General features: G+C 41.9%; 1 protein-coding gene across 2 annotated transcripts in view; it reads right to left on the bottom strand.

Annotated features, from left to right (window-relative positions):
* The window catches only part of AGPAT4 (1-acylglycerol-3-phosphate O-acyltransferase 4), a 123,735-nt gene that overhangs the window by 86,531 nt on the left and 21,883 nt on the right, over positions 1–15,321 (bottom strand). For both annotated transcript variants that reach the window (XM_008528163.2, XM_070603206.1), the window contains exon 2: positions 1,302–1,566. In XM_008528163.2, coding sequence (XP_008526385.1) covers positions 1,302–1,479 — 178 coding nt within the window. In that variant the 5' untranslated portion in view covers positions 1,480–1,566. The remainder of the gene's footprint in view (positions 1–1,301; positions 1,567–15,321) is intronic.

The raw sequence follows: 15,321 nt of genomic DNA, 5'->3' as shown, positions 1-15,321 counted from the left end.
GCAATTATAACTTGACTTTATGATCTTATGAACACTTTCAAGACATATTTATGTGAAACACTCTAATCCAAGACACAGATCTAGCACTCAAACCGTATCACAATGGTATCGGACATCTTTGCAAGTTCTAAGTCAGTGAAAGAAATCGTAAACAAGAATGTTTCTATCATTTTTTTCCTCACAAATTAGTACTTTGAGGTTTAAAAAATAACTGATTGGATCAGTAGTAATCCATTTGGATAACTGTAGGCAGCTTGCATTGTTTTGATTCAAATTCCAATTTAATTGCTTCGTTTAAAGAGTTCCATAAAGATATCGATAATTTTGGGCTCTTGGCATAATCTAAGGTAGCTGAGATTTTTAGATTGCTTAATTTGAAAGAGCTCATATTTTTCAATATATATAACCGGTAATGATACACTGCATCCTTTACTGTAGAAAATAGGGACACATTTAAGGTCAATCAACAACAAAAGTCACCTCTAGACATCCTAATATTCTGATTCATCTTTTTTCACTTTCATTTTCGAGATACAGGCCATTCAAATTAGTCATGTTTTAAAATAGTCTAATATAATCAAACACACACCCACAGACACACAAATGAGTGTATCTAAAACTGGAGAAATCTAAATAAGATTGTGGATTGCATCAATGTCAATTTCCTTGTTGGGATGTTACATTGTAGTTATGCAAGAGGTTACCATTGGGGGAAACTGGCTGAAGGGTGTATGGAGTCACTCTGTATTATTTTTTACAACTGCAGGTGACTCCACAATTATCTCAAGATAAAATGTTAAAGAAAAGAAGCAAGGAAGAGAACAATATATTATATTGCCATTTAGTTTTTAAAAATATGTGTATATATTATGTATCTATACATGTACACAGAAAGACTCACCTGCATACACGTACACACATTTACGTACGTATTTCCTTATAGACGTAGCATATATAAACACATAGACACGCTTATATGCTATTTCTGTAAGGATAACTAAGAAATCAGTAACACCCCTTGCTTCTGAAGAAGAAAACTAAAGAAACAGACAGAAGGCCTATTTACTTTTCTTATGCTACTCTTCTGTGCCTGTTGAATTTTGTGCCATTGGCATGACTCATTGAAAAAATAATTTCTTGAGAGTGAGAACAAAATAGACATTTCAAACCTAAAACAAACAAATAGGAACAACAACAAAAAATAGCTTAACATTTTTTGGTAACCTATATAAAAAGTCCTGACTCTGATACCCACACCGGCAGGGAAGATGCAAAGAGAGAATTAGAAGTAAGGATCTTACGGCTGGAGATGCAGTAGGACAGTCGGCAGTTGATTTTCCTGAAGAGCTGTTTGTTAATCGGCCAGAGGATGAGAGTGAAGAGCTGAATGGTGTTTATTATTAGCCCCGAGGCAATAAATACGTAACAGAAGACGAGATGACACAGGAACTGAGACTTCAGCAACCCGACGAGGTCCATGATGCGGGGTTGTTTGTATTCCAAAAAATAAATATCCGTCGTAGAGTACTTCCAGAGGGAAAAGGGGCCTGGGCCTCAGGAAAGCACCTAAAACACAAACCAATGTCAAATGTTAGAAAAAATATTATGTGCTCTTACAGTAGGGAAAAAAACTCTTAATGGAAAAATCTCCTTTTGAGGTTAAATACATTGTCCATTCGTTGATTTATTTTTATTTAGCAAACATTTATATAGTGCTTACTTAATGTTGGACACGGCGTCAGCCCTTTAAAAATAATAGCCCCTTTGACAGTCTTAACATCCTGTGCAATAGCTACTGTTATTACAGAGGAGGGACTTGAGACCCTGAGAGGGTAAGCAACTTGGCCAGGCTTCCCCAGCTTCCACCGCTCAGAAGCGGCCGAGCTGGCTGGAGTGCGCGTGCTCAGCTGCTTTGCCATCGCCTCTCTAGAGTGCCATTTAGGACCCTCTGCTGTCACTTGTTCAATTGTTGGCCTTCCACGAGTGACCTGTCCCTTCTCCAGGGCCCATGATTATCTTGAAGATCATCATTGTCTCCCCAGCACTCGGAATAGTCACTGGCACATAATTGGAGTTGAACGTTTTTTTAAAAATATTTGTGGTGGGGCTGGCCCCATGGTGGAGTGGTTAAGTTGACGCGCTATGCATTGGCGGCCCAGGGTTTCGCCAGTTTGGATCCAGGGTGCGGACATGGCACTGCTCACTGGGCCATGCTGAGGCAGCATCCCCCATGCCACAACTAGAAGGACCCACAGCTAAAACATACAGCTAGGTACTGGGGGGATTTGGGGAGAAAAAGCAGAAAAAAAAAAGATTGGCAACAGTTGTTAGCGCAGGTGCCAATCTTTAAAAAAATTAATAAAAAAACTTAAAAGAATAAAAATGTTTGTGGAATGTATTAATGAAGATCGACAAGGGAAGAACTTTGACGTATCAGCAAACACAGATAACCAACTATGAAGGCAGGAGAACCACCCCCATCAGCCCCCCGACACCCCCTCCCCACACAGACACTTGAGTTTTAAAATCAGAAAGAAACTCAAAACATGCATAGCAGCCAGACTTAGAGTCCTGTGATCAGTCACCAGCCCCCAATGGAATGGTGAAATGACTTCACAGTTTTGCAAATAAAGCCTTTAAAGAGAAGCGTAAAGGTAAGAGGTTCAAATACTCTGATTGGAAAAAAAAAGAAAAAAAAACAGGCTAAGGGGATGATGTGCAATAGACTAATTTCTCATGGAGGCAGAATTTCATTGCCAATGGCCCCAGGAAGAGCTCCAACTTGAAGACGAACTTTCTAACAGCAATAGTTGAGAGATCCTAGACTTCATTATAATCTTTATTAATAATACCAAAAAAAATCTGTCTAACAGTTTCACATGTATTTTATCATTTTAAGCCTCACATGAATCCCATGAGATGAGTATCGTTATCATCCCAGTTTTCAGAATAAGAAACTGAGACCCCACCCATAGGCTGGGGAATTGTCTAAGGTTGCCACAATCAACACGCATCTTAGGACTCAGTCTTAACTCCGAATTCCTTCTCCTGCACCTGTCTGGGCTGTTTTGCTCCTGGAGTGTGAGATGGGGGGTTGTCTTGGGCTCAGCACTCCCCTCTGCAGAGCCGCCCAGAAATGATCCCAAGGGCAAAAAACAGTGCAGCCTTCAGTGAGGTTCATAATCACAAACGATGCTCAGAGCGGGGAAAAGGGGCCTTGCTCCCGGCCTGCCTCCATTGGTTTTGAGAATAGTCTTGGGTATAAGGACAGTGGCAAGTTGCCTTCTTCTAAAACACCCACACTTGCTCAGTCTATCTGGAAGGCACACTGTACTCCCTTTTATACATTCCGGATAGGAGGGAAATGGAGAGTAACCTTTGGCCTGATTTCTGTGAAGTCAGCTCAACTCAGCTGAGACATCCCATTCTCCCCAGAGGCCCTGCTGGCTGGCACAAAGCCAGGGTTCCGCGGGGGCTGGCGCAGTGCATCCCTGTCCTTTCCCAGACAACATTTTCCATAGACATCTCCAGGATGTCAAACTCCTTACAATACATCCAGTTACAACACATCCAGTCTCTCTACAAGAAACAGACATTAAGCTGGCAGCTCACCCTCCATGCACTTGACCTTAAGGAGCCACATCGAGAGGAGTGATGTACTTCGGTTTACAGTTTGGCAGGCGTTATACTATGATGTTGAATATTCATTGTCCCTGGATTAGCCACTAAAAGCTTCCAGACAATCTGGCCAGGAGAAGTTTGACTCTTCACTAGGTTTCTGGGATGTAGGGTTTGAGAAATATTTGACAAATCCTTGGCTATGCTGACTTCACACTAAGAAATGGAAGTCAACTGACATTGGAAACGCAGGTGATTAATCAGTTTGCAGTCAGTTGTAGGACATTATGAAGAAAACCTAAGATTTTTTTTTCCCCCTTGTAGAAGACCGAGGACCACCACGTCCTCTAGTAAAACCCTTGCTAGTAGTGCATGCACCAGGGGTTTAATACAATCTTGTGATGTTTACGGAGGAGTCACGGGCAAGGGGGATCACAGACGGGCAGGCCTTGGTTTGGTTCTGCACACACTTCCTCAAATCCTCCTCCTAGACTGGTGTAGGAGTGAGTGTGGGCTTGCGATGCAGCTCTCTGGGTTTGAAGCTCTGCTATGTCTCTGTTGGTCGTGTATCCTCGGGTAAAGGAACTTTTCTGAATCTCAGTTTCTTTATAAAAGGGGATCAGAGATTGCAATCAAAATTCCAAGGAGGCTATTGTTTTTTTTTTTTTAACTTAAGCTGATTCTCAAATTCATAGGCAAGAGAGAAACACAAGAATAGCCAAGGAATCGCCTGAACTAGAAGAAGGTGGGAAGTCCTCTGAGATAATTTAAATGACTTTGGTGTTAGGGCTGATTATTAAAAGACAGACAAGGCTGAATTATTTGTGGAGGCATCTAGTAGGTGAATATGTGTTGTATGTCTTTAGTTTATTCCAGAGAGAAGTTTGGGGGACAAGCTACCCATAAATAAAAGAGAGCTTTCTCTCTAATGTGGTAATTAGCCAATTTAGTGGCACACTGAAGAAAGATGGTATAAAGCTCTGACCAGTGACAAAAATAGAGAGAAAACATTTGAAACTATTTTGCCTACTTCCTTTTCAGCTTTGTGAGTACCTAGAACGGTGTGGGGAGAACCTTCCAGCAAATCCACTTTAGTAGTTTATACGAGGCAAAGAGATGATGAATAATTTTATGCTATTTCTCAGAATAACCAACAAATTTCCATGTCATATTTCTGTGAATAAAGATATTTCTTATCATCGAGGGCAACAGTGAAGAACCCATGCGCCCGAAAAACTGAAACTGATATTGACTTTTGTTTGTTTTGGGGTACTTACAAAATGAACAGCAGTGGCCTGCACACCACTGAATTGCCACTTAACCTTCACTCCTTTTCCCAACTCTCACCCACGTGACCTTGAGAACTGACCCTAGGGATGGGAAGTGTAGAATTCAGACTAAACTCTACTCGGTACCCCCTTCCAATGTGTCCATATAGTGAAATCCAGCTACAGCAAACAGCACAGGTCACCTCGGAGGAGTGGAGAGGTGAGAGGGGATAAGATTAGGACTTGAGCCACAAGGTGGCTACGGGGTGAAGGCAGAGGGAGGAGCCTTGCCAGGTACTGAACTCCAGACAAACAACCACCCAGGGAACTAAGGCGACATGTAGAATGGATTGCTGAAACAGGAAGACATTTTAAAGAGAATTCATACAGAATAGGAAAAATGCCAGAAAACCCAATTTGGATACATTATGTGAATTTTTCAAGGGGTAGAGTCTGACCCATGAGCTTAACACACATCACCTGAAAATTACTGAATTAGCATTTTAAACATAGACTAAAAGCAGCTGTCACTAGGATTAGTAATAGGTTCAAGAGGAATAATTTACTCCAAATTGCCTTTACAGCCCAGGCTACTAGATTTTGAATTTAACTAATAATTTGAGAATGATTAGTTAAAAGTCTCTGGCAGTCCTTGACAGCACATTGTTGGTTACGAGTCCACGTCAAATTGGTCCATAGCTATTTGAAAAAATGGGTAATCATCATCAATGTGGGAGGAGGCTTTGCGTTTGACAGAAGGAATCTCCCTGTGCACCATCTGGATGTAAAAAATAAGTTTTTCATACAAGGACATGAAACCTAAGAATTCCGCACATAGGGGACATTGAATGATCATGAACCAATTGTGTAACAAAGGCATTAAACCAGTTAGTATAGCCCTTTGAAGAATATATTGAGTGAAAAATGTTCAGAAAGAAGCATGATTCAGATTTGTAAAATGATGCGTTATTTATATCATTCACATCTACACCTATTTCTATATTCATAGCTGTCTATTAATAGAGGCTAATTTTTCATGGAAGAATTATGGTGGTTTCTTTTTTCTTCTCTGTGTTTTATTATTCTTTTCTATAACGATGGTGAAATCTTCCCCTTCCTGGGCACAGAACTGGATGAACCATTCCCGGCGTCCCTTGTGGTTCGGTGTGGTCAGATGATGGAGCACATGTGATGAAGAACGGGGGATACTGGCAGGTCTTTGGTGGAGAAAAAATAGGCTGTTTGCAAACTGGATGAAAAAGGACAAGAGGGTTGGCATGCCCCGTCAGGTGAGCAGAAATGGGATAATCCAGCCTGTGAGCAACAACCAAGAGAAATTTTGAAATGGGAAGGTGAAACCGAGGATGAAGGACTTAAAGTTTCCTTGGATCAGGATGATGCTGTGTCTGTATCCGCAAGGCTAATGTGGGAAACAAAGCAACCAAAGTTTCTGAGCTTGCCTTGCAGAATAGCAGGAGGACTGCTGAAAAGACAGTAGCTTGCTGACAGCCCTCCGCCTGACTAAGCATCTCACAGGAGCACTGAGAAGCTGAGATGACTGACTGTAAGTTTCACACATCATAGACTAAAGATCCGCCGCATGCAACACATTGAAGCCCCCTGAATTTGCACATGGCGCTCATGAAAAGATAAGAAAGACAGTCGCCCCTGCACAGATGACTCTTAGAACTTTAGCCCCCAAAGCCACATGCTCCCCTCCCTGTCTTATTCTCACAATACACTTTGGAAAAATGCTTAGAACTGCACATAGGCAAGCTAATCAGTAACCGGTAGAAAGAACAACTTGTTAGCAGAAAATTTATGTCCTCTGCCCAAACTGTTCCTTCTGTTCCAGATAAAGAAGTAACTGAGGGTTTCTTGGATTCCTCAGGAATGTGGCATTCAGCAGATCTGCCACGGAGAGGCAGCCAACATTCTGCGGTCATCCACCACCTGACACTCCTGAGCCCCCTCCCCAACTCCGTTTGCCTTATATAAGTCATTTCCAAATCAGTTTCCCTTCGGGATGGGTTTTCTCAGGACAATAGTCCACCACCTTCTGATTTGCTAGATTATCACTTATGGAAGTTCTTTCTCTACCACCACCTGCTTGGCCTTTTATCTTGTGGTGAGCAGATCGAGCCCAAGCTCGGTATCCAGGACAATTTGAGGCCACCTTGAATCCAAGCATTGTTGCTTGTGAGGGGCGATACAGCACAGCTGTTAGAACATAAGGAGTGGTTGACGGGATGTTTCGAGTCAGGCAGCTCTGGCTAGAAATCCAGGCTTGGCCACTTGACAGCTGTGGAAGTTACTCCATAGCCCTCAGCTTCCTCATCCGTGAAATCCGAACAATACCTTCAACATGAGGTTGCTGTGAGGATCAAGTATAATAAAAGCATTTGAAACCCTTACCACAATGCCTGGAACACAAGGAATTTTCCTATCATTGCAAGAAAATAAGAAGGCAAAGGAAGAGCAACTAAAATATATTACTTTGGCATTTCTGAGAAAGTCAATGAGATATAAATCGACTCAGTTTTCCTTCTCACTACATATCTAGATCCTGACATTTTCTTTAATTTACCTTCAAGCCTGTTAAAACATTTCCTCTCCCATTTGTTTTAATTCTAATCTATACTTTTCTGCTTGTGACTCAGAAATGGGAAACAATGTGTTCCCAAAAACTCACATATACTTTGTCTTCTTAACTACCTAATGATCTTTCCAAAGCATGGAGATGAAGGAGCGGACTTTAGAACAAGGCAAAGTCCAAGCCAGCAGGCTTCCAGAGCACTTTATTTCTTCCAGGACATTGTGCAGACGCAGAGAACCAACCATACATACACTAGTGGAGTTTTCCTCCCCGGGACTCCTGACGAGAGGGATGCATGGTAAGGCAGATGGCGCCATATGCTGCCCAGCCTCCGTCAACAGAAACATAAGCAAATAAAAGCAAGCTCAGAATCTCCCCACGAGACGATGCAAACTGCATCCTTCTCTAAATACACACAAGAGCTTCAACATAAAGCATTAAATTAGGCAACAAATAGGAGAACCTTAGTGAAAACTTACATGTTCGGCTTTAGTCAAGGTTCTGAAACTGTTAAGTCAGCACAAACTTCAGTTGCACCCAGGAAGAGAAACTAAACCTGAAATGGGATCAACTCTTTCACTAGCTTGTTTTTAAAGATTTTGTTTGTTTTGTTTACATTTACATGACAGCACTAAACCAGGTTAGGGTCTTAGAAGAAGAAAAAGCTTTCTTCCAAGAAATCAATCCAAGCGGAATTGCTAAAATAATACCCATGACCAATTTAATATCATCACTGAAATCTAAACAACCCCATTACTTAGGGTCTTTTAACACCAAACACCAGAACAGTTCACAAAACAGAAAAGAGATAAAAGAAATGCAAATTGAAATAATACTATTTTTTACATTCCACACTAAAAATGATAATACTCCATTCTAGAAGAGACAGGGTAAAATGGGACCCATACCCTCAGTGTGAGAACAGCCACTCAATCTTTTCAGAAAGCAGTTTGACACATGTAGAAAAACCCCAAACATCTTCCTACCACTCGATGTAGTAACCAACCTCTGACAATCACTCTAAAGACAAAATGAGTCTTTAGAAAATTCTTTCTGCACAAAGATATTCAACAAGTATTATTTATAAGCACCCAAAGTTAGAAACAGCTTACATTTCTGACACAAGGAAATAATGAAGTGAATTACAGGAAACCCCAACAATTGAATGGATAAAGTATCACTATGATAGGTTTTCATAAATTTTCATTATGACATTAAGAGATAAACGACACAAACTTATATAGAGAGAGAATAATCACAACTCTAAAATCAAAATATAAAAAACATACTGGAAGAAAAGAAAACTTTATCAAAACACTAACAGCAGTTGTCTTTGTATACACACGCGCACACACACACACACACTTAGTCTAGTCAGCCAACTTTGGGTTGGCTTGTCCTGACTACCACTTCAGCATTTTTATCCTTAGGAAGAAATCGAGTAGGGGGGCACCAAGATCCTTTACAAATCAAACTGTCTCTGATTCTAACAGAAAATCGATGCCTTCAGAAACCAGGCTTTTCCATTGTTTCAGCGGGGTCTTCCTCATTAGTAATTAAGGGGATCCACTCCATCTCTCTTCCCCAGCTCCCATCTATGGAGAGGGATCTCAAATAGGTGAGGTTAACCAGACGAAGAACAGGAAAGGTAAACTCTGCAGGGATTAGCAAAGAGAACAGCAGGAGGAAAGCGGGGCTAGCTGGTGAATTTTGTTGCTGGACCAATATTTTTGGTCTGTAGGGCAGAGAATGCCCAGGGACAATGGCGCCCCTAGAGGAAGGGGACATGGATGCAGTCCCAGGTGAAATGAGTGAGGTGGTGTTCTGATCGTGGAATAGTCACATCTTGGGTTCTACGTTAGGTTGAATGAATTTAGCAAAACTCTCCAAGAGGACAGCAACAACTTGTGGAAGCCTGAGGCAGCCGCTTCACACTTCATCCTGACAAACGGGATAAATTTAGTTTTTGGATTCCTGGCAGTTAGACTGGCCCAAGGCCCAAAACAAAACAGGAGAGAAAGTGTTTCAGACTGAATTTAACTGTCTCTGAGACCATCTCTGACTAAAATATTCCTCAATTAAAAAATCATCATCATCTAACGGTTTGGCAGAAGCCTATATAAAATTAGCCTATTTTAAAATTTTATGGAATTTTATGTCCAATATCCCTGTACAGTACATGATGTCCATTAAAACCGACCAAACCCCAGAGAGGTCATAAATCAGACTCAACTTTTTCATTATGTCCTATAATAAAGAACCCTTAGTCTTTCTCCAAAGTCTCATTTTAGGATGATAAAAACTTAAGTCTATGGAAAACTGAGGCTTCTAAGTTTGCATTTAATAGTTGGTTCGGAGTGACTTATAAGAGAAAAACAAATTCTAAAGAGATCTTATACTTAATCCCAGGAAACCAAGACTCAGAGGTCAACATGGATGGACAACCTAGATAACTTTCTCCGTCATGAGAAAAAACGAAGGAGGAAGGAAATTAAAAGAGGTTTTCTCTAAGGCCTTTAACAGCTTTAACATCTATAGGATTAAAATATCTGGAGTTAAAACTCAGGTTTTCTGAGTTTTCAGCAGGAGGAAAGCAGGGCTAGCTGGTGAATTTTGTTGCTGGATTTTTTACATACATTTTTCTCATTAACTGTCATGAAAACCCACTATGGAAGGTATTGTCCCATTTGACAGATGAGGAAACTGAGCTCTCTAGTGAGACTAGGTAACATGCAAAGATCAAATAGTGAGTAAATGTCTGACCAATTACTATGCTGCCTTTAAGAACGGAAGCCTGAGGTAGCTGGACTTCCCGTGAATGTGGGCCTTCCTAGCACCATTCCGTATTTCTTCATGGTCCCGTTTCTGACTGTTGGGGTGATCACAGTCGTTGACCTACTGCCCCGCCAGTCGGTCTTGTAGAGGCCCCAGTCACTCCCTCCTTCCAGGAAGAATGTCTGCCATCTCCAAACCCCAGTCCAGCTCTCCCACCATCACTGGATGCAGAGGGCTCTGACCTCACCACCATGTTGGTACAGTCTGAGGGAGGTGGGGAGCTAGCCGCGTTTCCAACAACCAAGAGGAAGTAAAGTGTATTATAAGAGACTCAGTGGAAAATATATTTTTAAATCATGTTCAGTCTCTGGAAGTTTCCAAAAAGTTTTATTAAGTCCTGATAAAAATCCAATATCATGAAACCCCAAACTGAAATGAAATGTGGAAAATTAATCTTCCAAATGGGGAAACATTCCCATTTCTACTTTAAATGAGTATGTTCCAATGAATAATAAAACTTAAAAAAAATTTTTTTGAGGAAGATGAGCACTGAGCTAACATCTGCTGCCAATCCTCCTCTTTTTGCTGAGGAAGACTGGCCCTGAGCTAAGATCTGTGCCCACCATCCTCTACTTTATATGTGGGACGCCTGCCACAGATAGCTTGATGAGCAGTGCCATGTCCGTACCCAGGATCCGAACCGGCAAACCTCGGGCGGCCAAAGCGGAATGTGCGAACTTAACCACTGTGCCACCAGGCTGGCCCCAATAAAACTTTTTTAAACAAGGAAGGAAAGCAGGATGGATGTTGAGTCGACATCGTGATTGTGATCCTCATCACTATTACTGTCGCCACGTGGTGGTGGCCATCCGTCTAGTAACACCCCTGTGAAGGTTGGAAATGTGGAAGCTGAGGAATATGGCGGGGCAGCTATTCCTCAGGTCTATCCACGTGAAGAAATGGCCTGAGACCAGCTCTGGGCCCACAGAAGCAGGTGAGAGGTGGATGCATCACCAGCTGGCACCAGAAACAAAAAAAGAGAGCTTTCTTCAGTATACAAACCACCTCCCACTCCAGTCCTCCCGTCACCAAGGCAACATGGTCAGGACTCTGGTCTTAGCACAGTGCCCACTTCCCTCCTGCCCACACGGGCCGTGACAAAGCTGAGCGGCAGAAGCATGGGAGGAGAACTTCTGCAGGCAAACTCGGGGTCTAGATCCACATTCACTAACTGCGTGACCTTGGGCAAGTAACTCATCATCTCTGAGCTAGCATCTGTTTAACGGAGGTAATAATCCTCACCTCCCAGGAACGTTGTGATGATTAAATGTACGAATGCACAGAAAGAAAGTGCTCAGGCCCGTGTGAAGGAGTCTCTGCCCACACTCCTGGGTCTCCTGTGGCATGTTGCTTCCCCTTCAATGGCTGTGCCCACCACCCCATAACCATCTACCGCCTTTTCTTACCAAGCTTTTCACTTGTGGCTTTCACGATCAGTTTCTCTTTTTGTTTGTTTTAATAAGACTTTCCTCCTTTGGACTTTTTTTTGAAGAAGATTGGCCCTGAGCTAACCTCTCTTGCCAGTCTTCCTCTTTTGGTTTGAAGAAGATTGTCGCTGAGCTAATATCTGTGCCAATCTTCCTCTATTTTACGTGGGATGCTGCCACAGCGTGGCTTGATGAGCAGTGCTAGGTCTGTGCCTGGGATCCGAACTTGTGAAACCTGGGCTGCTGAAGTGGAGCGCATGAACTTAACTGTTACGCCACTGGGCTGGCCCCACGTTTGAACATTTTTTTATGACATCCACCAAATTCAGGATGCCCCTGAGCTGAAGTGACTTGTAAGGCCCCCAAAGTCCACTCACAAGTTTTAATTAAATGATTATATCCCCATTCGCATCTGAAAATAAGGTAGTTCAAAGTCATTGGTTCTGGGACTCTTTTCATAACGATGGGCAAGACCTGTTAGCTTCCTGTATCAACTCATTTCTGTGTTGAAGAAATGAGTTGAACATATGATATGAACCTTGTTCTTACCTTCAGGAAGAGAAACAAAAACTGGTACTGACAAGACCCACACCATCATCACTTTGGTGCCCTGTGGATATACCGGTATTCCCTGACCTCAGGGAGCCTTACAATAAGGAGCTGAAGATACAACTCTGGCAAGATGCAATATGTAAAGAATGAGCAAATAAAAAGCACGTCTGCATCTACAAGGAAGCAGATCACAGGGGGCAGACTTCTGAGCAGGGTGAGGCCGGGGCGGCCTTACTAGTACAGACAGACCAGTGCTTAGGTCACCAGCAAATCATGGCACCTAAAATTTTTTTCATAAAATCTGATCTCTACTATTTCAAAATAAACCAAAAACAAATCACAAAAAGCCTTTAAAATAAAGACTGAAGCCAAAATTCAAAACTCTGTTGGGAATGTCCTTAAATGTATTTTATAATTTAATATTTTCATCTTTAATACCCATTAGGTGAAGGGGTACAGCCCTAATATTTTCAATATTTGGGAGTTCTAACCTTTACGCAGGCTCCAGCATGGCTAAACAACGCCAGATGCTTTGTGAATGGCCTGGTCAGGAATCTGTGGGATCACTCGTACTGAACGACCAGACAGAGATAGCCGAGCACGATGTCTGGCATCATTTTTGTAGTAAAGTTGATAAGATTGAACATATCTCCTTAGTCATTCTGGCCTAGCCCACCCAGGGTGTCTGGGTCAACAGCTCCCTTAGGAGTGAGCCATGAGAGTCTGTGGCCACATGAGTGGGGTTCGTAATCAACAGAGGTCACCAGCCTCAGACAAATGGCCAAACCACCAGTCCTGGGGAGGCTCCGAGCATCAGAGATAGGTTATCTCGTAAAGCTAAGACATGAAGTGATAGTAAACTTGAAGGCCATGTAACTAAACCACGTGGGCATGAGAGGCTGCTCTACACCACAGCTAGCCTGGGACAGACACAGGTTAGGGGGCGTTAAATTGATTGGGAACTTATTTTGCACTGGCGTGCCTCTACTGGGCTAGTGCCTCCTTGGGAACCTAGAAATCATGACTCTATCAGCAGTCGAAGAATAAATGCAGAAGGGGAAGCACCAGTATTGAGTTGGTAGTCTGGGTTTGTCCATATCAGCCTCGTCAGTTGGCCTCTAGAAATCTCAGCTTCCTCATCTGTCAATAGGAGAAACTGACAGATACACCGACCCCACAAGGGTGGTGGGTGAGTTCAGTGAAGTAAGGGATGTGAAGGCTCTGTTGGGCAGACACTTAGGCATCTGTGACCACTCCCAATTTTATGGCTCAGAAAATGGGAAATGGGGCCACTTATCCAAGTGCTCCCGGTTCTTGGAAATTAACATGACATTAATAGCCTGGAGTACTTACCGGGGAGTAGAGTTCGGAGGAAGTGCTCTGCTGGCCCTGTCATGATCAGTGGAGCTCACTGTAAGTGGGGTGGTTCACTGAGGGTCGGCTCAGAGGAGCTAACTTTTGGGGGAAATAAGCAAGTGGCCTCTTTTTCTTCTGTATCTCAGACACCAGTAACCGAGCTCTTCTCTCTCTGGTGGGTTCCTCTCCATCCTCCTCACTATTCCTTATGTGCCCTTGACCCTTGAGTTTTTGGAGACCCTGTTGCTGCCAATGCTTATTTTATGGTAAGGAGTGTAGGGAAGGTGGGAGATCAATAAAGCTAGATTTTAAATCTTTTATTTCTTTGATTTTCATAAAGGGATGCCAATGAACTCAGGCAATTTTCCTGACTTGATTCATGCATAATGGACCTGAAAGCAGACTTATTAGAAAACAAATGCACTCAAATGCTTTCCTGACATGAATCATTTATTGAAGACAGAATTGCTGGCTGTGAGAGCCCAAAATAAGTTGACTTACAGTATCCTTGTTTCTAGGTAGGTCTGAAATATGACCACAGAATATTGAACTACTTGAATATGAGCGATGCTTTTGGGGTCATTATGGACTGACTATTCCTCGAAAAGTTTCATTAATAATAGCAGTGATAAAACACGAAGCAGGGCCTTCTCTTTCTCTTTTCCTTTTTCTACTTTAGTCACAAAGCTCAGGAACAGAGGATGCTTGGCGAAAGCAGTGATGTTCTTTCCAAGTTCTGTCAAGTAGAATCCAGGACAGGTATTCTTGGGTTCATGAAAACATTCTTTAATCTATTGATAACTTTATTCATTCATTGGGCTGTCTCTCCATGAAGTTACCCATTCATCCATTAAGTTAAAAATTCATTGACTTATATTTATTGTTACAGGTTTATTTGTGCCATTGATTAGACTGCTGAGAGTAAACACAGAGAATTCTTATAGACCCCCTCTTTGTTTTCTGTGGCTTGGTACCATGCCCAATACACTAAAGCATTTATTGAGTAATATTTCCAGGCCCGAGATGAACCCCCATTCCTTCCGCCTATTACAGAAGAGATGCTCAATAAATGTTGATTTCAGTTTGAATTTCTAGATGACCTAATATAATTTAATCTCCATACCAATAACTGTCAAAAACAATGTAGGAAAGTGATAGCGTGAACTGATAAAGTCTTAGGTTTCTTCCCCATTCCAACAAGCACAGGGAGGAAGACCCAACAATTTATTCTCCCTGCAAAAGTCACACAGATAAACCCACGAGATTGCCCTCCAAACCATCACGTCCCTTAACCAAGCACACAACCCCTTTCTATCAACACTGAAATGGCATGAGGTAATATATCAAACTGATGTGAAAATAACTAAAATGAAAGCAAATTACCTACTTAAAACCCTAGTAGAGGAGTTCAGATTTTGCTCAGGAAACAGAGTTGAATTTTTTTTAAACAAAGAATCTTCTATTAAAATACAAATCTGGTAAAAGTAAAGGAAATTATACTCACTGGCTAAGTCGCTTAGCCAAAGTCCTGGATATTTTTAAAGGTAATTTCCTCCCATTAGAATAGCAATTCACATTCATTATAAAAAATGTGTAAAGTTCTAAAATGTAGAAATTTTAGCACTTATAACAGCCACTGACATTTTGGTTTATTTTCTTCCCATCTTTG

Source organism: Equus przewalskii, chromosome 32 (assembly GCF_037783145.1).
Source record: "Equus przewalskii isolate Varuska chromosome 32, EquPr2, whole genome shotgun sequence".
NCBI classification, from domain to species: Eukaryota; Metazoa; Chordata; class Mammalia; order Perissodactyla; family Equidae; genus Equus; species Equus przewalskii.
This window is presented reverse-complemented; position numbering and strand designations above follow the sequence as displayed.